This window comes from Erythranthe guttata, chromosome 11 (assembly GCF_056151865.1).
Source record: "Erythranthe guttata isolate IM_541 chromosome 11, IM_541, whole genome shotgun sequence".
In the NCBI taxonomy this organism is placed as follows: domain Eukaryota; kingdom Viridiplantae; phylum Streptophyta; class Magnoliopsida; order Lamiales; family Phrymaceae; genus Erythranthe; species Erythranthe guttata.
The window spans coordinates 1633609-1657582 of NC_142543.1; the positions used below are offsets into that span (position 1 = coordinate 1633609).

The window sequence follows — 23974 nt, forward strand, 5'->3', positions numbered from 1 at the left end:
TTTTCTTTTTAAATGTATAAATTAATTATAGTGAGGTAAAATGGGGGGGCCATGGCCACCCCTGGTATCGTCATTGACTAATATGCGAACTCGTCGTAATGAGATTTCCGATATCCGTCAATTTCGATCGTAGCTTTTCTTCAATTTTAGAAGAATATTTTCTTGATATTGTCAAAATTATATGTGATTCAGCAACAAGTTCTTCTACTAGAGGACAAATGATTGCTTCAAAATCCACCAAAAATGTCTTTATAAATGTTTTTAACAAGTAATAACAGAGAATAACAAATATTACATAAAGACTCAAAAAAGGCCATCCAGTATGAAATATGAATGACAAACTACTATTAATCACTTGTAATGAATCTATGGCCTAACCCGGTTATCAGGCTAAACGAAAAGGCAAAGTACTAGAATCCAACTTTCGACAAGTATTACACTACGCTTTTTTTGCTTTTTTTTTTAGTTTCTAAAGGACCTATTTAATCAATCTTTACAGACGAATAGATGAGCCTCGTGAACCAGAAACAGGCATAGAAACCAATCGTACCGGTCAGCACAAAGAAACCAAACGAACCAATCAACATATACCCGAAATAAAGAGCACCCGAAACAGGTTTTGTTATATCCAGCTTCGTGAAGAAATAAAACGCCGCGTAAAGGAAGAGGTAAAAAGCCGAAGAACCAGAAGTCAAATAAGATCTCCACCACCACAAATAGTCCTCACTGCAGAGCTGGAAATAGCACAGCACAACAGTAATCTCCGCACACGTCACAATCAAGATCACAAACACTAGAAATAGGAAACCGAATATGTAGTAGAACTGGTTCAACCATATCGAAGTGAGAATAAAAAACAGCTCGATAAATACCGCACCAAATGGAAGTATGCCCCCGATTAGTACAGAGAAGAAAGGGTTCATGTACCAAGCCTGCTCCGGTATTTGCCTCGGGATTTTATTGGTTTTCACCGGATCTTCAATAGCTGGCTTCTTAAAACCGACATAACTTCCCACAAAAACGAGCGGTACCGAAATTCCGAACCACAAGAGGACCAATACTAACATGGTACCGAATGGGACTGCACCAGAGGATTCCTCCCCCCAAATTAAGGCATTTAAAACGAAGAAAATAGCAAAGAGAATACCGGGGAACATAAAAGCCGTTTGGAGAGTGATTTTCTTCCATTCGGTTCCTTTGAACATTTTATAGAGACGAGAAGAAGCATATCCAGCGAAAACGCCCATGAAAACCCAGAGCAGAAGCATAGCTGTCATTAGTCCGCCTCGGTTAGAAGGGGAGAGGAACCCGAGTGCTGCGAAAACCATGGTGATTAGTATCATCCCCAAAAATTGAACTCCAGTTCCGACATAGACACAGAGCAGATTCGAGTTTGTTGGAGGCCGGAAAACGTCTCCGTGGACTAATTTCCAGCCAGTTTCCTCTTGAGCTTCTTCTTGAGTCTCCAATTGGTTGTACTTTGAGATGTCGCGGTAGAGTGTTCGCAGCATAATCATGGCTACCATTCCCGAGAGAAAAAGTACAATCATTAGAGAGTTTACGATTGAAAACCAATGGATTTGATCGTCAGGCATGTAAAGATAAGTGTCCCATCTAGATGCCCACTTGATTTCACTTTCCTACCAAGGTGAAGAACAGAGCAAGTTGAAATCAACATCAAGAAAAGAAAAGAGAGGATTTTTTTTTAAATATATAAATTTCATTACCTGAAACTCTACATCGTACGTGAAAATAATTTCCTTCTTATCTTCGACTTCCAGTGGATTATCGGAACTAGTTACTGTGCGTTTTGCATGTGGATCGCATGTTGTCAATCGTGTTTTATCATCCCAATCACCCTCGTATTTATGGTTAACACTGAAAAAAAAAAAGATCGATTGTAATAGAAGATAAATCTGAAGCACATTATCTATTGCACACGAGCGCCATATTTTACCTGAATGAGCTGACTTCAAATCCCACAATTCTTGCAGCACCAGTTTCTTCGTCCTTATGGTACTTAACGATAAATGTCAAGTGGTTCTGGATAAAATACTTCATATCTGTGCTCTAGCAATTCAGGTAAAAAGTAAGAGACCAAGATCTGAGTGGGCCCGCAAAAGGGACTTTTTTCAATAACAAATTTATCTATTACTTACTCCAGTGTACTGTCCTTTCAGACCAACAAAGAAACCATGCTGATACATCAAGGAGTCCATATCAAGTCTTTTGATAGGCACAACTAGAGGGAGATTATCCAAAATCCTGTTACAGAAACCATCAATACAGAAGGTTATCGTGAATGATTTGGATTTTGGAATAGCATAAGATTCTTCAGCAATGTGGCTTACATATTTACTCGATATTCATCATCAATCTTATCTTTAAATTCCTTTGCCTCTTTAGCATTAAGTATAATACGGCAAGCAACAGTGCACATCTGTGGTTCTCGCATCTTAAACTGCATGAAACAAAATTCAATAAAAAGTTAGTTTGTTTTTTGTAATGCATGATTTGAGAATCGACTGAACGCAAGGAGAAATAAAAAAAAATAAAAAAAAAAAAGACGGACGAAAAGAAAGACATACCACATATGGAGAGTTCTCAATACGATCACCACGAAGAACTTCCCCAAGATTTTCAGCACTATCCACAATTTTCTCTGGTTTGCAATAAGGAAGGGAATAATAGGAGTAGGGAAGTTGAGTTTTTACAGAGGTTAGTTTGTTCACTTTCACCTTTAGAAGGTCACCCTGCATTAATAAAATAATGCCAAATTAGACTAATCACGTCAGAGGAAAACAACTACATCATAAAGGCGAAAGTAACAGAAAGATGATATATTATTCTACAAATAAATGTTGAGCAACATGCTGCAGAAATAAATATTTGCGCACGAATAGGTTGATATATATATATACCAACTACAACTATGAAACGTTATTATTCACATTATCTAGCACTACACATAGAAGTTTGAGCTTCAGTTATCACGGGAGGCATTTGCACGTACATACCTACATGAAACATTACGGTTAAGATTCTTGAGTATATTAGGGCTGTTGAATTGAAGGATTCTGAAAACTGCCAGTTTCAGTTTTGCATATGTTTCATTACTATGAAACGACCTAAGCCCTAAGTTCCTCTAAAACAAAATATATTTTATGATCTAGCATTTAATATCGACCAGCTAATGCAGATCCTCCACACTGTAATTATGGCATAGGTTTCAGATAAATATAAATCGTAGATTCAATGAAGAATGAAATGTATTAGAATTACGAAGAAAAAAATCATAAAAAGAAGAATCGTCAACAACTACTAACATTAGCACATGGCTTGGATATTCGATAATTTAAAACAACCACCACGAGCTAACTAAGCTTTAAGGCATTGCTGAATTGTTGTTTTTATCTGAAGTAACTACAAAATGTTCGAGAATATTTTATGCTAGGTCTCTGGAAATCTATATAAACAACCAAATGAATAAGACACATTGTTATAGAGCTGTTCGAAAGCGATCTGCTTAATTTTACGTCTAAATTCCAACATTGAATCAGATCACACCAAATGTATTTGTTTACACATAATTACAGCAATACTAAGAGCATGATTCATTCACTCACTAATAATAGAGATCTAACACTAACACGCCCTTAATTAACAAAATTCAAATTCCAGAATATACCTAACACTAATTTTACGTCTAAATTCCAACTTTGAATCAGATTACACCAAATCTATTTGTTTAAACATAATTACAGCAATATTAAGAACATGTGCATATTTACTATTCACACACACACACACACACACACACATAAAATCCTACACTAATGCATTCGATTCACAGTGAAATGAAAAATATTGATTGGACAATATAAACTACCTTGAGGAAATCTTGTGGCGCGACGCCGGGGAGGTAGAATGAGTGGGCGGCGTTGATGAAGAGGAGAAGCGACACAAAAATCGCCTGATTCTTCATCCCGGCGGCGGCCATCTTTTCTCCAGTCCACCTCAACACTCACCACTACAGAATCGCCGATCGAAGATCTAGATCCAGACGCCACACCAGAATCCCCTCCAACCTCTCTCTCTCTCTCTCTCTCTCTCTCTCTCTCTCTCTCTCTAATACATCTATATTTGCGTGTAAATGTTGTGTGTGCGCGTCGAAAAGTGAAGAGTACGGAAGGAACGAGGAGGAAAATGGAAGTAAAGCAAAAATCCAACTGAGGGATCAAGTTGTTTGACAGTTTTTGCTTGAAGATGAGTAGATCTCGACCGTTGGATTGGGATCAGTGATAATCAGATGGATGATGATGTTATTGCGGACTAAATAGTAAATAATCATTCATTAATTGACTGAGATAGCTTAATTAATCAACTAGTCCTAGTTAGATTTCTTTTCCTTCTTCTCTACTTTATTAAATGCAATAAAATTTAAAGGAAAATAGTGGTTGTGGTGTGCTTTAATAAGCTATAGCCCATTAAGCTTATTAAAAGGCCCAACGGATTTAGACTAAGCTAAAAAATAATCAAGCCCACGAAAACATGGCTTTGGACTGTGGGCTAAATTAATGATTTCAATTGCGGTGGGCTAAATAAATCAACCATATATTATTGGGTTAATGGCACTTTGCCCCCAAACTATCATGTGTTTTGTATGTTGCCCCTGGATAAAATTATTTTACCAAACTTTTACTTGAACTCTTTGAATTGTTGCACGGTGTCTTAAATTCGCCATCTCCGTTCGTTTCATCGACAGAATCGTAAAGGCTCTGGCGAACTAGCGGCGACACTACATAGGTGTGCGAGCGGTGGGCCGCCGCTAGTGTCGGAGCGAGCGAGAAGGAAGAAGTTATTTTTAATCTTTAAAAAGTAGGATAAAAATATATCATGTTTGCAGGAGTAGAGTCTGCATTTTTCGAAAATAATCCCTCGACTAAAAAATATTTCCGTGTAAAATCACACCATAAGAGGGTCAATGTAAGACGGAGACGAATGTCGGGGAAATTTGAATAGTTACAAATAGGTAGGGTATTGTTTATAATTTAACCTAAGTTCAGGAAGTTTTCGAAATTTATCATTATATTTCAAAAATCACATTTTGAATATTCAAAATGTAATTTTTGGAAAATATATGGGTAAATTACGTGGTGAACAAATGGCCCACCTGGCCCATTGAAGACGGCATGTCTGGCCTGCGGGCTCAACCCACCCTGCCCCCTGTTTTCATGGGCCACGGGCCGGCCCAGACACGGGAGTAAAACGGGCTTCACGGGCCTCGGCCCGAAATTAGTTCAACAAGCATTTATAACCAAGTAGGAAGAGGTTGTAATAAATGGGACCCAATGAATCTGAAAGAGTATATATGAATATATAAAATAAAAAATCCGTTTGTTGTGTGTGCACAAAAACATGTTTATAGCTAGTATATATAGGCCTCACCTGGATCTGAGACCCCCTTTTCTTCTTTTTTTTCTTTCTTATTTTATTACAAACTCCTTTTTGTGGGGATTTGTCAGATTCAGACAACTTATTTTGTACTTTGTATTGATCTAAATTAGCTAGCCCCATTCGCTCTTGTTTCTAATATAACAAACACACTTTTTTTATATATATATATACATATACATACATGCAGCAGAACACATTCAATATTCTCTCTCTCTCTCTCTCTCTCTCTCTGACAACATATATGTAGAGAGAGAGAGAAGAGAGAGAGTGTGTCCATCACTTGATTAGACTTTAGCATGCCACATTTTCTTGGTCCACTGTATTTTTTCAGTCAATAAAGAACCAAGAAAAATAATATTAATTTCACAGCATTTATGGGCTTCCTTTTCAGCTTTTTTTCTCTATTTTATCTTAATTAATCCTTTTCTTTTTTTAATAATTCTTAATTCCAGGAAATTTTTTATTTGCGTGTACGCAAGCCAACCCTTCATCTCAGGGCTCATAAAATAGGGGGGTTTCTCTATTATAGACACCTTTTCGATCAAGTGTCAACCGAACGAATTACTAGCCCATGATTTAGTCAATATAGAACCTTATAGTGCTAACTGAACGAGCAAGTAGTGAATTCCGAACGCATTACTAGCTAGCGCACATTATTTAGTCAAGAAAACTTTATAGTGTTAATTGAACGAGCAAGTAGTGAATTTAAGTAACGAGTCTCATCAATCGAACATGTTACTAATTAAATTATAAAATAGGTGTTAATCTACAATGGTTCTTAATTTATATGCACACACATCAACTTAACCCACAGTTAAAAAAGGGGAAGGAGTACGAAACTACAGTCAATAAATAGAGAGCTGTGAGTGTGTTAATTAATTATGAATTAATGATGATTTTTCAAGATTTAATGTGCCACCTACACAATTTTTAGACAACTCATTAATTAATAAATGTTATATTAAAAACTCAGAAACTTTAAGATGTTCAGTTGCTGTATTTTTTTCTTTTTCTTTTTCTGTCATGGATATGCATATTGTGTACTAACAATATTCATTATTCGTTATTTATTATTCATTGCTATTATGATTTTAATTTGAATTCATTATTCATTTACAATTACGATTTTATTTCTTGAATTTCGGTTTTTCAGAAAGAAAAAAATGAAAACGATAGGAAGCAACACTATACATTACAGTCTGAATTTCTGTCCGACTTTAATTTTTTTTTAAATCAATTATTTATCCAAAATTGCGTTTCAAGATATCGCGATTATTACATATATCATACTTTGTCGTCTGATTCTCAGGATAAGATTAGTTGAGAAGGTTAAACACGCATATGAAAGTCAAGATAACAGTTATATTTTTATATACATAATTATCGGTCCAAAATTATTTAATTAATCATGTCTAATTGTAGCAACCAAACGAGGGTTGAGTGCATAAATAAACCAAATTTACAAATTTCACAGTTTTCTTTTCAAAAATTATAATCCTGGATTCCAATTTTACAATCCAAAATTCGGCCCATAAATAGAATTAATTTTGCACTACATTTTTTTTATTCATTTTTCGAAATTTTAATGTCTAATATTACACAATAACTAAATAAAATGTTTGTTTGTACAAAGAAACTTATTTTACATGATTATTATAAGCCTTTAAAGATTTTTCTCAAGCAAAAAATCGGGTACTTAAATTATTTTTAATAAATTCCCATATTTTATAAAATAAAACAAATTCATGGACATTCCCAATAATATATATATATATATTTTTTCTCCCAACAAATGGGTTCTGCCAAAACTAAAGTCCAAGCAGCTTTTCATCAAAACTTGTCCAAGTGGCAAGCTATGTTGACCGTTGACCCTCAAATTAAGTTCTAAAATTTTCACATTTGTCATATTTTATACTCACTTAAAAAAATTAGAACCATCACAAAATTCATTAAATTTAATACTATAAAGTTTTTAAAAAAACATTGACTTGTCAAACGTGCAATTTTTATAGGTTTAATTAAATATCCTGAATTTACAATTAATAATTTTGATTGTTAAAATTAAATATAACAGAAAACAAATATTTAATTAATTAAATTCTGCTCATCGGTCTACATAATCTTGAAAGTTGGAAAAAAACACACACACACACAAACACGTCCCTATTTGGGGGCCCTTCATTTTATATTTGTTGGCGTCTCTTTCCATACTTGTGTTTTTTTGTTCTTTGTCTCCAAATCTTCCGTTACACTTTTGAGTACTCTTGAATGTCAACCTCATCATCTTCATCTTCCGAAGAAGAAGAAGCCGGACCCCGCGGCGGCGCCGGCGAGTTTGATCAAGGGCCATCATCTTCTCGTAGTAGGATTCGGTGGAGCAATGAGGTTTGGCCGGAGCCTTTTCTTGAAGCTCTCGCTTTCCAACTCGCCGTCGATGCTTCCCTCTCCCTCGGCCGCCTCGCCGCCGCCCATGCTCTTTTCAATATTTTTCAGGTTACCCCTCTCTCTCTCTCTCTCACACACACACACACACACACTAGTACATGCAGTTGCATACTTAACATATTTTTATCCCATGATATTTTGCTTTAATCTCCTTACAAAAATAACTGTTATGCAATACACAAACTTCACACGTTCACTGTGTGTGCTGTGTGTGTGATTCATTATATTCTCCATTTTTGAATTTTTTAACCAAATTAAAAAAAAAATGTAATATATAAAATTTGCACTGGAAAATCTAAAAAGTGAATCTTTGGTAGTTTTCCCATTCTTTGCAATAAAAAGAATATATTACATCATTATCCTCTGGATTTTATTTATCTGTAAATACACATAAAAAGTAGACACAAAAAAAAAAGAAAAAAAAATCTTTAAGAGATGTCAGATTTCAGATAGCTATGAACTAAAGTTTTCCTTTATGATGTTGTCTGTATCTATCTGAACTTTTTTTACTGTTCAGCCGTGGCTTATCTTCTTCACCCCTCTCTGCATTCTGATCACTCTTTCGATAACACATTTCTAGAGAGAGAAAGCTGTCAGTTCTTTTATTTTTTGCTGCAAGCAGTAGAGAGAGAGAGAGAGAGATAAATTGAGGTTGAGTACAGCGTTACAACTCTATCTACACCTATACTGTATATCGTATAGGTCGAATAAAAACTAGTCTGATCATGCCTACTTTCTCTCTCTCTCTCTCTCTCTCATGTGTATGTATATATGTGGTTGTATCTATATGTGTATCTCTCTCTCTGTGTTACATACAGTCACAGTAGATATGATGGCTGTCTTCTTCTTACTTGCATTGCCAATTTGACTTTCGTCTGAATTATAATTCTTGAATATTATTTTTTAGCTTGAAATATGTATTTCTTAATTAATTATTTAATTAATCAATTACAGGTTTCTACAACGTGGCAAGCGATATCACGCTCTGATCTCCTGTGGCGGAACCTCACGCAACGTATATGGAAGGTCGGCGGCGACGATCTCGTCCGCCCCACATGGCGGGAGGAGTACATCTACCGCCACCGGACCGCCAGCAATTTCCGGTCCCGGAGGTACACGTACACCACCCTACATTTCGTACCGACGGATAACAATAACAATAACAACAACGACGGCTTATCGTGCCGCCGCCTGGCGCTCTCCGGCCGCTACATTGCTGCTGGCTTCTCCGACGGGGCAGTCCACCTCTTCCGCCTCTCGACCGGGGCCCACATCTCCACGTTCTACCCGCAGCACCGCGACCGCCTAGGTCGATTCTCCAGCGCTGTTTCCGGGATCGTGTTGTCCGACTCCCGTCTTGTGTTTGCCACCCTCGACGGCGACATTCACACTGCGGTGGTGGGCGGCGATGGGGCGGCACCTCTGAGGAGAGCGCATTTGGGCGATGTGGTGAACGATGGTGCCCTAGTTGATTTCGCCGGCGGCGATCAGTGGTGGGTTGGCCTCTTCGCAGGTGGTTTTCTGCAAACTCCGAAAAAAAGTTGTATGCATATATAAGTATATATATATAACGAAAGAACCAACATCCGACCATATCGTATAAAACGGTATATATGATTTTTATGTTCTCTATTTTTTTGTTGTATATATAGGTGTTCCCGGTCACGCATTTCACATATGGAACGGACAAACGGAAGAGCTAGTGTTTGTTGGCGGCACACTAACCGATCCGGAAGCGGTAATGGGGTGGCATCTGCTAACCGAACTAACCGATCTCATCGGCCGCGTCCGGGTGACCGGCCGTGGCACAATCGCCCTAGCGTGCACAAGCCTCAGGGCGGTGGCGTTCGACTTGCAGAACCAAGGGGTAGTATTGGCGGAGGAGGAGTTCCGGCGGGGAGTGGTGGTGGGATCGTTCGACGCCGCCAACGCTTCGGCGGTTGTGGCCGACGTGCGCGGCGGCGCCACCGTGCGCCGGGTGGATGACTTGGCGGAGGTGTGTCGGTTTAGCGTGAGGGGTGCCGCCGGAGCGCAAGGGGAGGTGTTGGGATGTGTGAATGGAGGGTTTGGGGTAATATGGGGTGGGGGAATAATTAGGGTTTGGGAGATAGAATTATATGGTCAATATTTGTATAGTTTTAGAGAGGGAATTGGAATTTGCAATGCCCTAATTGCAGATGAAAGATATGTGGCTGCTTGCTCTTCTGATGGTACTATACATTTGTGGGATTTTGGGGCTCAATAATTTATTTTAGGGTTTATCTTTTAATTTCTCTTTGTATTCCAATTTTGGAGGGAAAATTGGGACCAATTTCTTGACTAAATTCTATTTGGGGATTAGGGTTTCAGGCAGTTGTCATTTTCTTGATTGTAATATGAGTTTTGCCTTTAGATAGGGACAGGTTGTTGTGGGTTCCTTTTTTTTTTTTTTCTTTTTTTTAATATTTATTTTTGGGTAAATTGACCTTTGACCCCTATGGAAGATCAAATGTTGACTTTTTGCTTTCCCGAGTAATTAGCAGGCAGGTCCTTTCACTCTTTGTGACAGTACAATTTCTACTTTTTATGGGAAGTTACAACTTTCTTTGTACTTATTCCACCCATAAAAAAAAAAATATTGCAAATTTGTCCTATTCTTTAGTAGTTTGTATTAACTTATTATTTTCCTAAAATGTATATATTATGAACTACCAAGTACCAGTCATTATTATTTTTTAGTGTAATATGATTGATGCATACAAAATAATTATTTTGCACTAGAAGTATTGCGAGTGTGAACGTAAAGTTGCAAACTTTATAATCGAGAAAACATCGATTTGAGCAAACGGAATGTACGGCGATGAATCGAACGGTAGTGGAATTTTATGCCATGATTCTATTTTGCAACCAATTGATCAAGATTCATTAGGTTCTGTTTGGATCATCCTAGGAAAATACTAAGCAAAATGGTTGAGAGGTAAAGTAAAACATAAATTTTGTTTGAGAATGGATTGTTATATATCTATCTATTGACTATTTATAAGCATATTTACATATTTTTCACATAAAAAAACATTTTTACATATTAATACATATAATCTTCACATAATCCAGTATCGAGATTAAATCAAGAACCGGAACTTCGGAAAAAAGAAAAGAACCCCAGTAAAATATTGCATAAACATCCCCAGCATTTCTGTTTGTAAGTGGCAAATAGAATCAAGAAATCAACGAAATCGAAGAAGCGTGCCAAAAAAAAAAAAGAGGGTTTAATTTCAAGCTTGAGTAGGTGGTGTCTCGGTGAATCTGACGGAGCGAGGGAGCATAAATTCGGCAAAAATAGGATAATGAGAAGAAGGGTAAAATCCGTCAACGTTGTCACTAACCACCTCGCACGAGACGGGTACCAAAGACCTCCCCCGGAACAGAATCCAGTCGACATGCAGATCCTGTGTTTGCCTGTCCCAGCATAGACAAAGCGCTCGAAATACCAACTTCAAGAATTCTTTCGCCCCCTGCTTATCACCTGTAATAAAGACGCAAATTAAGGCTCTGTTTGGATCATGGGTTTTTTAAATGACGATAATGGAAATGCAAAAACCGAACGAAAACAAAAAAAATTGAAAATCTCTAGTACGTTCGGTTCTTCCTAAGGGAAAATGCGTAAATTACGTTACCTAACAAGAAAAAAAATCACAATCACTGTTTTCGATTCACTATTACCTTTGAATCCATGGTAAGTGCGAATCAAAGATACGTTTTTTCTCACACGAGCATTCGGCCAAGCATCCCTCATATCACCTACAACACCATGTTCCCTGTAATAAAAATATATTTTTTTTTTAAATTAAAAATTACGAAGAGAGACATTGATTTAGTTTGATTGGGGATAAATTACGTTATTGCCCTTGAAGGTGAAAGTAATACCTCGATCTTCCAAGAAGAAAACGACCTGTAGTTGATTCCTTCTGCGTGTTAAATCCTCCACAGTACAAAACGGGCAAGTTAGGGGGCAAGGAAGCGATGTGCTGCCATGTCAGCAAAGCGCCGCGCCTTCGAGCACGAGGGCTAATTTCGTCCATGTTCGTATTTACAATCTGAAACGAAAAACCCGGTGGCTCAACGCCTTTTAGCTGGAATGTGTACACAATTAATTAGTCAAGGCTAACAACGCTTCCACTAACTAATCAAACGTATTAAGGCCTCGTTTGGTTGGCAAGATCATCAAAATCTTATTTTGGCTAAATCCAATTTCGGCAACCAAACGAAAGACTAATAGGATCATACAATCTTTAATATATATATATATATATATATATATATATATATATATATATATATATATATATATATATATATATATATATAGATGAAGGATATAGCCCACGTAGAGATAGATGGATTTGAAGAACCCCAAGAAATGCTTCCAGGTACTGACGGTGATTCAGACAACCAAAAGGTTCCACCTTCAAGAACTTCAACCTACATAAATAAAATGGAACTTATTGAGACGATTATTTTACGAGCTAATCATATGGAAACAACAAGAAATTCAAAATAAAAAAATTTAACAAATAAAAAGATAAAAGTTTTCACCTTTTCTTTGTCGTAAAAGATTGTGCAGTGCTGATCAGAAGCATCTTCGGATCCTTTCCTCGAAACCCCAAATTGTCCGTAACCTTCTTGTCCGACATAAATAACACCCATTATCATATAAATCTTCTATTTCCATAATGACATACTTTAAAGAAAAAATAAAATTAAACAGGATTTTAGCCACTTATTTCTGCACTACCAACTCGAACCACCACATCCAAGTGAATCGTATTTCGTCAACTATGGTCATTATACTCATTCCATTCACACTACGCCTCGTTAAGAGTTGTCTAAATTGATGCCATATCTATCTTTCTATGTTGCAAATAGTTCGAGCAGCATAGAGAACAAACTCGTCTCACATAACAACTCGAGATTCAACACAAACATGTAAGACATGTGATAAATATGATCGTTCGAAATCTTTAACTAAGCAATAGATATTTCGAATATCTCAGTATCTTTTACAGCAGATGGTTGTCGGGTAATACGTGGGATGCACAACCGAATGCATTTATAACCCTCAATCAAGGTTTTGTTTTATTTTCCAACAAATACATAAGCAACTAAATAAATAGACTATAAATATAATCAAGAACGTTTACCTGGCAAACATTGCTGCAGATAGTCCAACTGTGACTTCACCCCTAACCCATCAAAAATCAAAACAAAATCAAGATCACTTCAATCAGCAAAAAGATCACAACTTTCCGAAAACCCATCTGCTGAAATGTAAATCCAAGAAATCCCAGATCACCCAATTTCAAGAAACGGCAAAAAAAAATCGAGAATTGCAAAAAAAACACATTTACACATAGTAAAGACAAACCTTGCTGTGTGCAGAGAATGATAGGAGAATAACTGGTGATGACAGTGGCGCACAAATCCTTCCTCTTGTCCCATGAATTGGGGCTGTCTTCTGTCTGATCTTCAAGAAGATTAAAGTTCATCACAGTCAAAGAAACACTCATCTTCCTTTAGTTTTGTCACCCTCAATTCATTTTTGTTTGTTTGATTTTTTTGATTAAAACAAAAGAAAAGAAATGGGGAATGGAATTAAAGTCTACAGAGAAATCAGAGGCGGAGTGGGAGCTGAATCAAATTGAGAAAGAAAAAAAAAAATTAATAATCTAATGGGGTCCTTTGCTATGTCCAAACGACGCGTGAGACACACGCGCCTGTAAGAACCTTAATTTTGACCAAAAGGTTTATCAAGTCAATTGGAATTCCTTGTAAAAATTGTTGTAATTCAGTAGTTTTTTTTTTCTATATTTTTTATCATTACTGGTGCATTATTTATAATATATTTATTATTTAAAGATTAAATATTTTAAAAATTATTAAATATTAAAATTTAGCTAAAATTATGGTGTAATTATTGCCTATTGGATGTTTCTTTTGGTTGTGGAGATGTAAACTGTAAAGACCTTAAATTGGGGAAGAATGACTCTCTGTAATAAATAAATATTACATCCTTTCTTTTTTTTCAAAATTACATTCAGGCCCTTGCAGTTTATAAATTACTTACACCCACCACCCTAGAAAATGGTGTAATTACCAATTGCAGAGGGTGGGTGTAATTATGAAAAATTCAGGGGTTTTTTCATAAATAAACTTTGCTTCTGGGGATGATTGTAATTTACCAATTTCCGAACTCCGAATCAAATAGTGAGAATTTTTAATATTTATATTTTAAAATGAAAGATACAAGCAAGCAAACCTTTGCCAATCTGAGGACTAAACCCAAACATAAAATCATAAAGAAACACTGAAGTAATAATAAATTAATAATATAACTAAAGTTCAATAAAATACTATTGCACTCTTATTCATAGAATAAATTATTTCCTATGCAATTCCACATAAATGGCATCAAATTATATGAAATTTTTAGTTTAATTTAGACAAGTGCATTACGTTTTAAGCAGAGGGACCAAACCAAAGAGAACACCGAATGTTCGATATTTCATCGATTTTAAATTCAAAAACGCGAATTTAAGAAGAGTTCTTCAGCACCCATTCGACCAATGTAGAAATACCGAAACCCGTTGCGTTTTTCTTCTTGTCGTTCCAAACCGGGCCCGCCATGTCGATATGCATCCACTGCACCTTCTCATCCACAAACTGCAAACAAACAATTTTTTCTGTTAAATATTTTTGTCTTACTTTTAACTTGTACCATTATTTTTCTAAATCAAAATCTTCCGATTTTTTGTCCGTTTTTATTTAATTTTATTTATTTATTTACCTGTTTCAAGAAAAGAGCTGCGGTGATTGCGCCACCTTGACGGCCACCAGTATTGACCATATCAGCCACTCCCGATTTCATCGAATCCCAATAACTATCCTCCATTGGCATCCTCCAAAGCTTTTCACCGCTTATCTCTGAAGCTCCGATTACCTCTTTCGCCAGGTCATCACTCGGTGTGAAAACACCTGTTTTTTTTTGTTTTTTTTTTTGTTTTAAAGAAAGTAATTAGTAGATACTTAAGCAACAATCCTATCTCCATTGAATTTACATATATGTAGTTTATTTTGTATTGTAATTTTATTCGTTGCTTTTAAATAGCAATCAAATCAAGAAGATGAAATCGGTAATAATCAGTTACCAGCAATCGAGGGTCCAAGAGCAACAACACAGGCTCCAGTCAGTGTAGCCAAGTCCACAATCTACACATTCGATATAAAAAATGCCGTTATACACTCAAACCTCGAAATACGAGCTCTAGAAATTACTTCAAAAGTTCAAAAATACTCCATCCGTTTTACATTCAACATACTAAAAGATAAGGGCAAAATTGGAAAATAGTGATCAATACATCATTGGAATTCTAAATTGACAGATAATATGGAGAGAGAAAAAGAAATCTCCAATGAGAGTTAAACTTGTTTATGGGTTTTACTAGCTGTTTCCATATCGAATGTACGCCATCCAAATTTTCAATTCCAAGAATCACAGAGATTGAAATTCGAATAAAAATAGATCTTTGCATACCTTCTCTACACCTTGATTACAAGCATATACCAACGCGTCTGCAAGTGTAAGTCTGCCTTCAGCATCGGTATTGTTCACCTAACACCGACAAACAAAAGTACATTAAGAAAAAAAACAGAAGACAATAATTGCATGTATCATTCAATACAAAATAATTCCAACGAATCTTTGCTATAAATATGTTAATTCCAACGACATGCTATAAAAAAATTCAATCGATCAAATGTGATTTCGGAAACAGGTAACATAACAAAATAATGAAGAACCAAAATCGAACCAAAATAACTTGAAATGTGGAGAAAATTACCTCAATGGTCTTTCCGTTAGAAGCTGTGACGACATCGCCAGGTCGCATACCTGTTCCACTGATCATATTCTCACAAGCCGCAACAATAAAGTGAACCTGCGTATGCATCACCAGTTATCATCATTAACTAAAATCCTTCGAGAAATATAATATAATATATAAAAAATAAAAATATTCCACCTCTACGCCAGACGGTTTTATCTGACCAAGAGCTTTAGCTGCACCCAACACCGCTGCTGAGCCGCCCATATCGAATTTCATGAGTTCAATAGAACAGCCTGCTCCTGTCTTTATATTGTAGCCACCACTGCATAGTATACAAAAAAGCGCACGATCAAATTATCGGTACCGAAATATCTAAGAAATTGCATTTGCAAAACATATACAAAGGCGTTTACCTGTCGAAAGTCAAGCCTTTTCCGACCAAGGCGATCTTTTTCTTGATTTCTCCATTAGAAGGCTTGTAACACAAATGAATGAAATGTGCGGGATTGGCAGACGCTTCGGCGACAGCCAAATACGAACCCATTTTCAATTCTTTGCACTGCTCCACATCCAATATTTTTGCGGACAAGACATCACTGTGTTCAGAAGCAATTCTCGTGGCTTCGGCTGCAAGTACTCCTGAAAATTCATCGGAATTTTTTTTTGAAAAAAGTCGAAAAATGGTTCACATAATAAAAGGGCCAAATCAATACCAAATGTTATAAAAAGTAAGACAAAACAAAAGTGGACAAGAGCTAACTGTTTTACGAGTACGAACCAGGGGTGAGTACATTAGCTGGAGCATTTACAAGCTGTTTCCCGAAGATAATCCCGGAACAAACATCTGCTGCATATTTCAGTTTCTTCTCTATCTGGGGCCCACTACCAAGACCAATAATATCCACCGATTTAAGAGCTGACTGTTTCGATTCCGACTTGAACCTAGTATCATCAAAAGTCCCCAACACAGTTCCTATAATATTCAAAACTCAATGTTAGTTCAATTCCGCTTATATATGCAACAAAATAATATATTCGCATCTATAATTCAATAAAATGTACCAGTAGCTATGGCTGAAGCAGTAGTCAGCTTCGATTCTTCAGAGATTCCTTTAGACGAAGCAAGTGCGATGGCGACATTACTTGCACGAGCAGATTTCGCTACTGCAGCCACAGCTTCACCGAGACTTCGATAAGTCAAAGTTGGCGACGAAGTTGAACCAAGACCGATCAAACCAACCCTTTTCGAACCAATGCCGGGAAACCTGAGAACAGTTGACTGTCCGGATTTTCCGGTGAAATCCTCTTCAGAGGAGGCTTCGGATAGTAATCCACCTAACTGTAAATCTAGCTTTTGAAGGACCGAATTCTTGAACTTTGAGTTCTCGTCTTTCGCCATGTCCTTTTCTGTTACACCAACAGCAAGTATGTCTCCTTTCCATTGGACCAAATCGATCTCTTTCGCAGTAAACGAGATCTATACATTATTTTTTGAAAGAATTATTAAGCTCACATACAATCACATACGAACTAATGTACGGGGTAGAATAAGACGAGACAATCAAACAAATTAAACTTCAGATTCTTGAACAGATTGTAACCCGGAAAATTATTCTGGCAATATTAAGTTAAATCATATCCATTCCACAGAAGAATGAATCTGTGACACTACAGTAATGGATGGTTTCTCAATGAGGCAATACATCAAACACCATACATACAGAGAACTTGATATAAAAAAAACACCAATCTTTGATTAAATAAATAAACAATACCTTTTGGGCGTCGATCTTGTTGGCCTGAGTGAGGCCGAGAGTGGCGCGAGCAATGGAATGAGCCATTCGATTTGCTGTTCTAGAAGAGAGGGGTGCGAATGTCAAGGAAACTCCCAAGATGGGCCGTAATCGCAATTTCGTGAAAACCGAGTGGCAGGAGCAAGAAGAAGATGAAGTCGAGGCGAGCAAATTGAGGGAATTGAAAGCTACTCTAATGGCGGCCATTGTGAAAAGTGCCAGACTCGTGATATTTATAGTAGTAGATAGATACGGTGTGAACACGTCTTCTTGACTGTGTGAGAGGGTGTAAAGGGGTTTACGGGGTGGTGGGCCGGGGTAGAGATGACATCACTTAATACTTTTTACTATTTTTTAATTAATTTTTATTATTAAATTATCTAAAAGGGTACATCCTTTATTTCAATGTGGACTAATGAGTCATGCCATATCGGCATGTGACCAAAGTTGTATCCTATATGAATTCTAGGTTAAATTAAGGTTATCTATAAAAGCAAGGTAAATTACAAAAAACCCATCTTATTTGGGAACATAGAATTATACCTCAATTGTGATTTTTTTTTATATATTTACTCTTGCATTGTTAAATTTAGTAATCTTCTAAATTATATGGAATATTATCTAATTTATACTCGTTTTACCTATTCGAACTCCACATTTTGAAATAAGATGATCATAAGATGTATTGAAAACGGCATATTTTGAGGTGTATCGGAAACGGCATATTTTGACAAAAAGAGTACAAATTAGAAAACATTCACGCAATCTAGAAAATTATGTTGAATTTGACACCATAAGAGTGCCATAAAAGTGAGCGTGTAAGAAAATTCATAGTTGATGGGATGGTAGTAATTAACCCAAACATGAAGGAGTTTCCGTAATTTGACATTAACTTATGGACTGACCGTAATTTACTCTACAATTCTAATTATTTTTTTGGGTAAATTTCACCTTTCCCCCTTGTTCTTTGGTTCGATATCACTTTACGTCATTCTACTCTTGATTGCATTGATTTCCCCCCATGTACTTGAAAAGTTGTCTCAATGTGGCTTCGTCGTTAGTTTTTAGACATTTGGCTATACAAAAAAGCCACCTCTCAAAAAAAATTGTGACTAACGTCGTGGACTATGTTTTCTCGTTGTCTCAATTTTTTTTATTATTTAATTTAACTTTTTTTTTTCTAAATAATTATTTAAACTGGGAGAAGTGGCGTTTTTGTAATTTTAGAGCTTAGATGAAACAGTGTTAAAGTCAAATGTCTGACAACTAACAATGAAGTCACATTGAGACAAATTTTCAAGTGCTGGAGAGGGAAATTGATGCAATCGAGAGTAAAAGATGATAAAGTGATACCGAACCAAAGTACAAGGGTGAAAGGTGATATTTAACTTCTTTTTTCTTTTTCTTTTTTTTTTTTATCTTAATACATCCTTACATAAACTACTGTATGACGACATACATTAGTTCTTATCTACTGTATTTAAAAGGAAAATATAGTGGGCACAAATCAATATGCTATAGATCCACAATAATTTACATAAATCACTCCTATAAATCACTGCTGCAAATATTACATGATATTTCTTACAAGTTACAACCAACCTATCTTTATTACTCAGTTCTGCATTACAAATTACCACACTATCCCAATACTAATCTACAGCTAAGAAAGATAAAAATCAAATCAAATAAGTTATTATACGATAAATTCGATTACGGAACTGCACACCATAGTTGCGTGACCCCCCACTTTTCTTCAGTGCTTAGATTTTCAGCAAGGCTTGATTTCGAACCCAACACTCAAAAGCGTTCTTGCAGATCCCGATTCTTTCTCCCCAGCCACATTCATCGCTTCGCCCGTCAATTCGCCTTCTTTGCTCACCGACCATTGTGTTCGACTCGTAGTATGAGGGTTCGTTTTGTTTTGCAAATCGTCCAATGGAACTGGAGGAGAAGAAGCAGCATTTGCAGAAGCAGCATTTGCAGTAGCACTTTTTGGCCAATGAGTAGCACTTCTTGGGGAATGAGTAGTAGCACTTTTCGGGGAATGACGCTTTCTTGGTACAGGTGTGTCGTGGTCGTGCATTCCCTTGTACGTTATTACAACAGCGTTTGCGTTGTCCACTGCACTTTCGATGTGCTTCCTTACGGGACATCCAGCTGATGTGCATCTGTAGTAATTCCTGATAATTCATAGATAAAGGCGATTAAAACCAAAATCAGCTTAGCCTAATCAAGGGGGGTGTCACATCTATTTCACAATCCTTCCTTGTTCGAACATGAACCTTAATCAAGGAAAAGTGTGATATCCTACCAATATTAAGTTTTCTTGATAGAACCATATGTAAATGTAGACTGCTACGCATTAAATTGTTTAAAGAACATTTAGGTTTACTGATGGAGCAGCTGGTATAAAGGGAAAGATTTAGAGATGTATGAAATGACAACCACATGATGAAGATTAAACGATTCGGGTTTTTTGTGGCTCCTAGAAAAAGTAAAGCCGGGCCTTGTGAGGAGTTAGCATTGAAGTGTAAAATTAGGGGTGTAAACTGGAACGAATTTCCAATTTCGCCAATTCAGATCCAAAATATTCCGATTTTGGAACGATATTTTTCATTCCAAATTTTGAAATTCCGATTTCCCAATTTTTTTTATTGAAATTAGAATATAAATGGGAGATTCTGATTTTCGGTCTGGTTTTAATTTCCGAAAATTTCTAATTTTTTTTTCCTAAAATTACGCCTAAAATATCAAAATTATTATCCATTTTACATTTCAGGTTACTAAAATTGGAATTTTACGAATTCCGCCGATTCATATCCGAAAATTTCCGATAATTGGAACAAGAGTTTTTTATTCTAATTTCCGAAATTCCGATTTTCAATTGTTCCAATTGTTTTTTAAACAAAATTGGATTCCAGCTTCACTTTCGAAAAAAATCAGATCTTTTCAGAAAGTGCTAATTCCAATCAGATCCGTCCGATTTCCCCCCCTGTGTGACACTAAAAGATTCGGAGTTTTACCTTGGATGTGGATTCCCCTTCACCATTTTCTGTCCGTACTTGCGCCACCTGTACCCATCTCCTGATATTCCCACATCAACAGCTGCATGAACGACATATTTAGATTTCTTTCCGGGTTTAGGAAGGGACTCCAGTACATCTGCGGAATTGCTCTTTTGCCTGGTAATTTGCAGAGATGAAAAAAGAGGAATCAATTTTGTATGGCAACTGTCACTCATAATACGAAGAATTTTTTTTTACCATCACTATAACTATCGAAAAGTACCTTTTCCTACTTTCAGACCCATCAGCATATTCCTCCTTTGCATTAGTTTCCGTGGTCTGATCAGAATCACTCGACTCCTGCTGTTTAATTTCAGGCACATCATGAGCACCTGACAAAGCTTCTTTCGATGGAATAGGTGGCAAAGATTCTTTCGATGGAGTAGGCGGCAAAGATTCTTTTAATGGAATAGATGGCAAAGATTCTTTTAATGGAGTAGATGGCAAAGATTCTTTTAAAGGAGTAGATGGCAAAGATTCTTTTAAAGGAGTAGATGGCAAAGATTCTTTCGATGGAGTAGATGGCACAATTGCTAATGAGGGTCGATTTTCTCTAGTGCAATTCATTTTTTGGGGAGGATCGTGATTGTGGTGGCTTCTATAAACAGTTTCTATCAAACGGTTAGAGCGATCGGAGCACTCGATCTTCTTTGCACAACAATCGGAGAATGTGCATCTATAGTAGCTTCTAGAACCTTCCGGGCTCTTCACTTGCTTCTGACCGTACTTGCGCCAGTTGTACCCATCGGAAGGATTTTTCTGTGTAGGCATGGCGGCGGCTAAAGGTTTTGGGTCTGGAGAATTCTGCATGTTGTTTTCTGTAAGACACAGATTGTTCCCATTCTCTGGTTGCAATTTTGATGTAGGTACAATTGAATTTGGTGCTTCGGCTTGCATCTGATGCTGTACCACAAGCTCTGCAGATTGACCAGTAATGCATTTCAAAGATTCGTCGTGCATAGCTGTTACTTGATCCTGAGATGGTAACAAAACAAGATGAAATTAAATGTCGTGTTGAAATTGATATAAACAGAGATACACAAAACATGTTATGTTACTTCAAAGAGAAGGCTGTGTACACATAAAACAGCGAATCACAAAGTATAATTTTCATCGAAATCAACATATAGTATAAACTTAATCCTCTACATACTTTGGTGTAAGATGTATTATTTGGTAGACAATTAATTTCTGCACTTTGATAAGGAAAATTACTTCAGAGCCACACAAACTTTTCAAACCAGAAATCTGATTCGACCATATTCTAACGTTTTCTTACTTTCAACTCACTCACAATACATGTTTAGACATCATTAAACCAAAGAAACTCACCGAGTACCAAGAATAACAACCAGATCAAGATAAACAAACGCTACGGATTAGTTCTTTTTCGTCTTCCCTGCTTTTGTTGCACAATTTGAAGTAAAGTATAAAAAAATCGGTACCTCAATTTCTGTACAGTATAAAAAATTTGGTCTATTTTGGACCAAATTTTACGATATTTAGGTCAACGATATTCGCACAGGACCAAGAAAACTAGTTCAAAAGACAAAGCCTAATATTGTATTCCTTCATGCTTTCTTCAGAGTCTAGACTCACATGAACATGCAAAACAGATATCTAATTCGACCGTAAAGTACAGAAAGAGTAACAATTGAAGTAGTGTAATAAATTGAGGTACAATTTGAAAGTAGTGTGACAAGACTCAAAAGTAATAACCAGAAGATAAACCCTACAAATTAGTTTTTTTCGTAGTGTAAAAAGTTGAGGGACTGAAATTCAAACCTCAATTTCTTCGGTGGGCTTTAATGGCTGCAGAGAGTATTCTACCGGAACCTCTGCAAAATTTCGACATAATCAACATATTTAATACATACATATTCAAAATCACAGTACTTGTAAAATCATCCAGCTGATTGATTTCTGAAAAAAAAAAACACACACACACACACACGCGCGCGCGCGCACACATCACAATTCACAGACGAAGGAATTATATCTACCTGACAGAAGGTGGGAGGACTCATCAAAATCGGCCTGCAAATCACCCTCTGGCAGCTGTACGGAGGCTAGGGTTTCGAATTCGGGAGCTTTTGATTCACCTCCGGAATTATTCCCAGCTGCATAATTGAGCACCGGCCTCTGTTCATCAATTTTCTCGACTATTATTATTTGATCTCGAATTTCTCCTTCACCGCCGTTTAGCGGCGTCGAATTCTCGATTTCCGTCATCGGAAGAGCTACCGAGCTCCGATTTCTCTCTTCTTCCATGACGAATTCCTACACGCAGTCAGTGTGTGAGTGCGTGCTTTTGTGAGTGAGAAGTAACAAAAAGCTTTTCCATTTTTCCTCCTGTGTGGACTGATTCTTCAACTGAAATGACCAAAAGCCCCATCGCTCAAGCGTTGTTTATACAAGACTAATGGGGGCAGGCTAGTAATTGCGCAGGGCGTGGCGATAACTTTTATGGAGTGTCGTTAGTAAAGTTTTTAATTGTTAATTTCATTTATCAGAATCGGTATTGTTTTATGAACCGGACATTTATTCCATCATTGCTTCGGATTCTTGTGTTGACTTCTTGACTCCGGTTCTTTTTTTTCTTTTTCTTTTTTCATTTTCAGAAATCAGAAAACAAAATTTATTTCTATTTTAAATTTATTTTACTTGAATCTGACTTTTTTTTAATAATAATAATAATTATTATTGTTATTATTATTATTATTATTATTATTATTATTATTATTATTATTATTATTATTATTATTATTATTATTATTATTATTATTATTATTATTATTATTATTATTATTATTATTATTATTATTATTATATAATAATAATAATAATAATAATATAATAATAATATTGTGTATATATTACTGGGCCTGAGCCCAATGAAATATGAATCTTTGAATATATATGATTTATTAAGATATTAGCAGTAAATCGAGGCTTAGCATCTAGCCAAACCCAATTCACATTGGGCCAAAGCCCATTTAATAAAAATATGAATAAGGTGAAATTTTTTTATGTAAATTAAATTAAATGTAGGAAATATACAATTCATTAATTTATCATATTATTTAAAATGTTTAAATTGTGCCCAATTTTTTACATGTAGGAAAGTCAAAGAAACTCTCTACTATATGATTACAGTTTACAATTATTAACATAAACAACTTATTTTTCTAGCTCCAAAAGTGCTTTTTCAAATTTAAGTTGATCACCAACTTATCTTTAGTGACTCAAATAATCTTACCACTAAACCACGCTTCTTTGACTTGCCGTAACATTTGAACTGACAATTACATATATATATTTTTTTTAGTTTGCTTTAATTTATTATTAT

At 36.2% G+C, this 23974-nt stretch overlaps 5 protein-coding genes across 5 annotated transcripts; 1 reads left to right on the plus strand and 4 right to left on the minus strand.

Moving 5' to 3' along the window:
- Positions 1-222: 222 nt before the first annotated feature.
- Positions 223-4391, minus strand: LOC105961428 (transmembrane 9 superfamily member 9). Its single transcript, XM_012985659.2, has 7 exons — positions 3890-4391; positions 2589-2753; positions 2352-2461; positions 2160-2265; positions 1958-2070; positions 1728-1878; positions 223-1640 (listed from the first exon to the last, which is right to left on the minus strand). The coding sequence occupies exons 1-7, from the start codon at positions 3998-4000 to the stop codon at positions 483-485; spliced, it is 1914 nt and encodes a 637-aa protein (XP_012841113.1). The 5' UTR covers positions 4001-4391; the 3' UTR covers positions 223-482.
- A 3225-nt stretch (positions 4392-7616) lies between these two features.
- SAP (Transducin/WD40 repeat-like superfamily protein) lies at positions 7617-10297 on the plus strand. Its single transcript, XM_012985606.2, has 3 exons — positions 7617-7950; positions 8857-9415; positions 9555-10297. Exons 1-3 carry the CDS (start codon positions 7726-7728, stop codon positions 10145-10147), a joined length of 1377 nt encoding a protein of 458 aa, XP_012841060.2. The 5' UTR covers positions 7617-7725; the 3' UTR covers positions 10148-10297.
- A 725-nt stretch (positions 10298-11022) lies between these two features.
- On the minus strand, positions 11023-13678 carry LOC105961429 (DNAse I-like superfamily protein). Its single transcript, XM_088825825.1, has 7 exons — positions 13307-13678; positions 13083-13124; positions 12478-12560; positions 12261-12363; positions 11809-12022; positions 11605-11699; positions 11023-11407 (listed from the first exon to the last, which is right to left on the minus strand). Exons 1-7 carry the CDS (start codon positions 13446-13448, stop codon positions 11157-11159), a joined length of 930 nt encoding a protein of 309 aa, XP_088681951.1. The 5' UTR covers positions 13449-13678; the 3' UTR covers positions 11023-11156.
- Positions 13679-14279: 601 nt separating this feature from the next.
- Positions 14280-17956, minus strand: LOC105961431 (neutral leucine aminopeptidase, chloroplastic). The gene is made up of 10 exons (XM_012985662.2): positions 17540-17956; positions 16827-17241; positions 16543-16737; positions 16178-16403; positions 15960-16086; positions 15780-15875; positions 15473-15550; positions 15087-15147; positions 14726-14913; positions 14280-14601 (listed from the first exon to the last, which is right to left on the minus strand). Exons 1-10 carry the CDS (start codon positions 17762-17764, stop codon positions 14473-14475), a joined length of 1740 nt encoding a protein of 579 aa, XP_012841116.2. The 5' UTR covers positions 17765-17956; the 3' UTR covers positions 14280-14472.
- Positions 17957-19054: 1098 nt separating this feature from the next.
- Positions 19055-23006, minus strand: WRKY32 (WRKY DNA-binding protein 32). Its single transcript, XM_012985663.2, has 5 exons — positions 22629-23006; positions 22411-22463; positions 20849-21600; positions 20584-20742; positions 19055-19740 (listed from the first exon to the last, which is right to left on the minus strand). Exons 1-5 carry the CDS (start codon positions 22894-22896, stop codon positions 19329-19331), a joined length of 1644 nt encoding a protein of 547 aa, XP_012841117.2. The 5' UTR covers positions 22897-23006; the 3' UTR covers positions 19055-19328.
- Between the last annotated feature and the right edge of the window lie 968 nt (positions 23007-23974).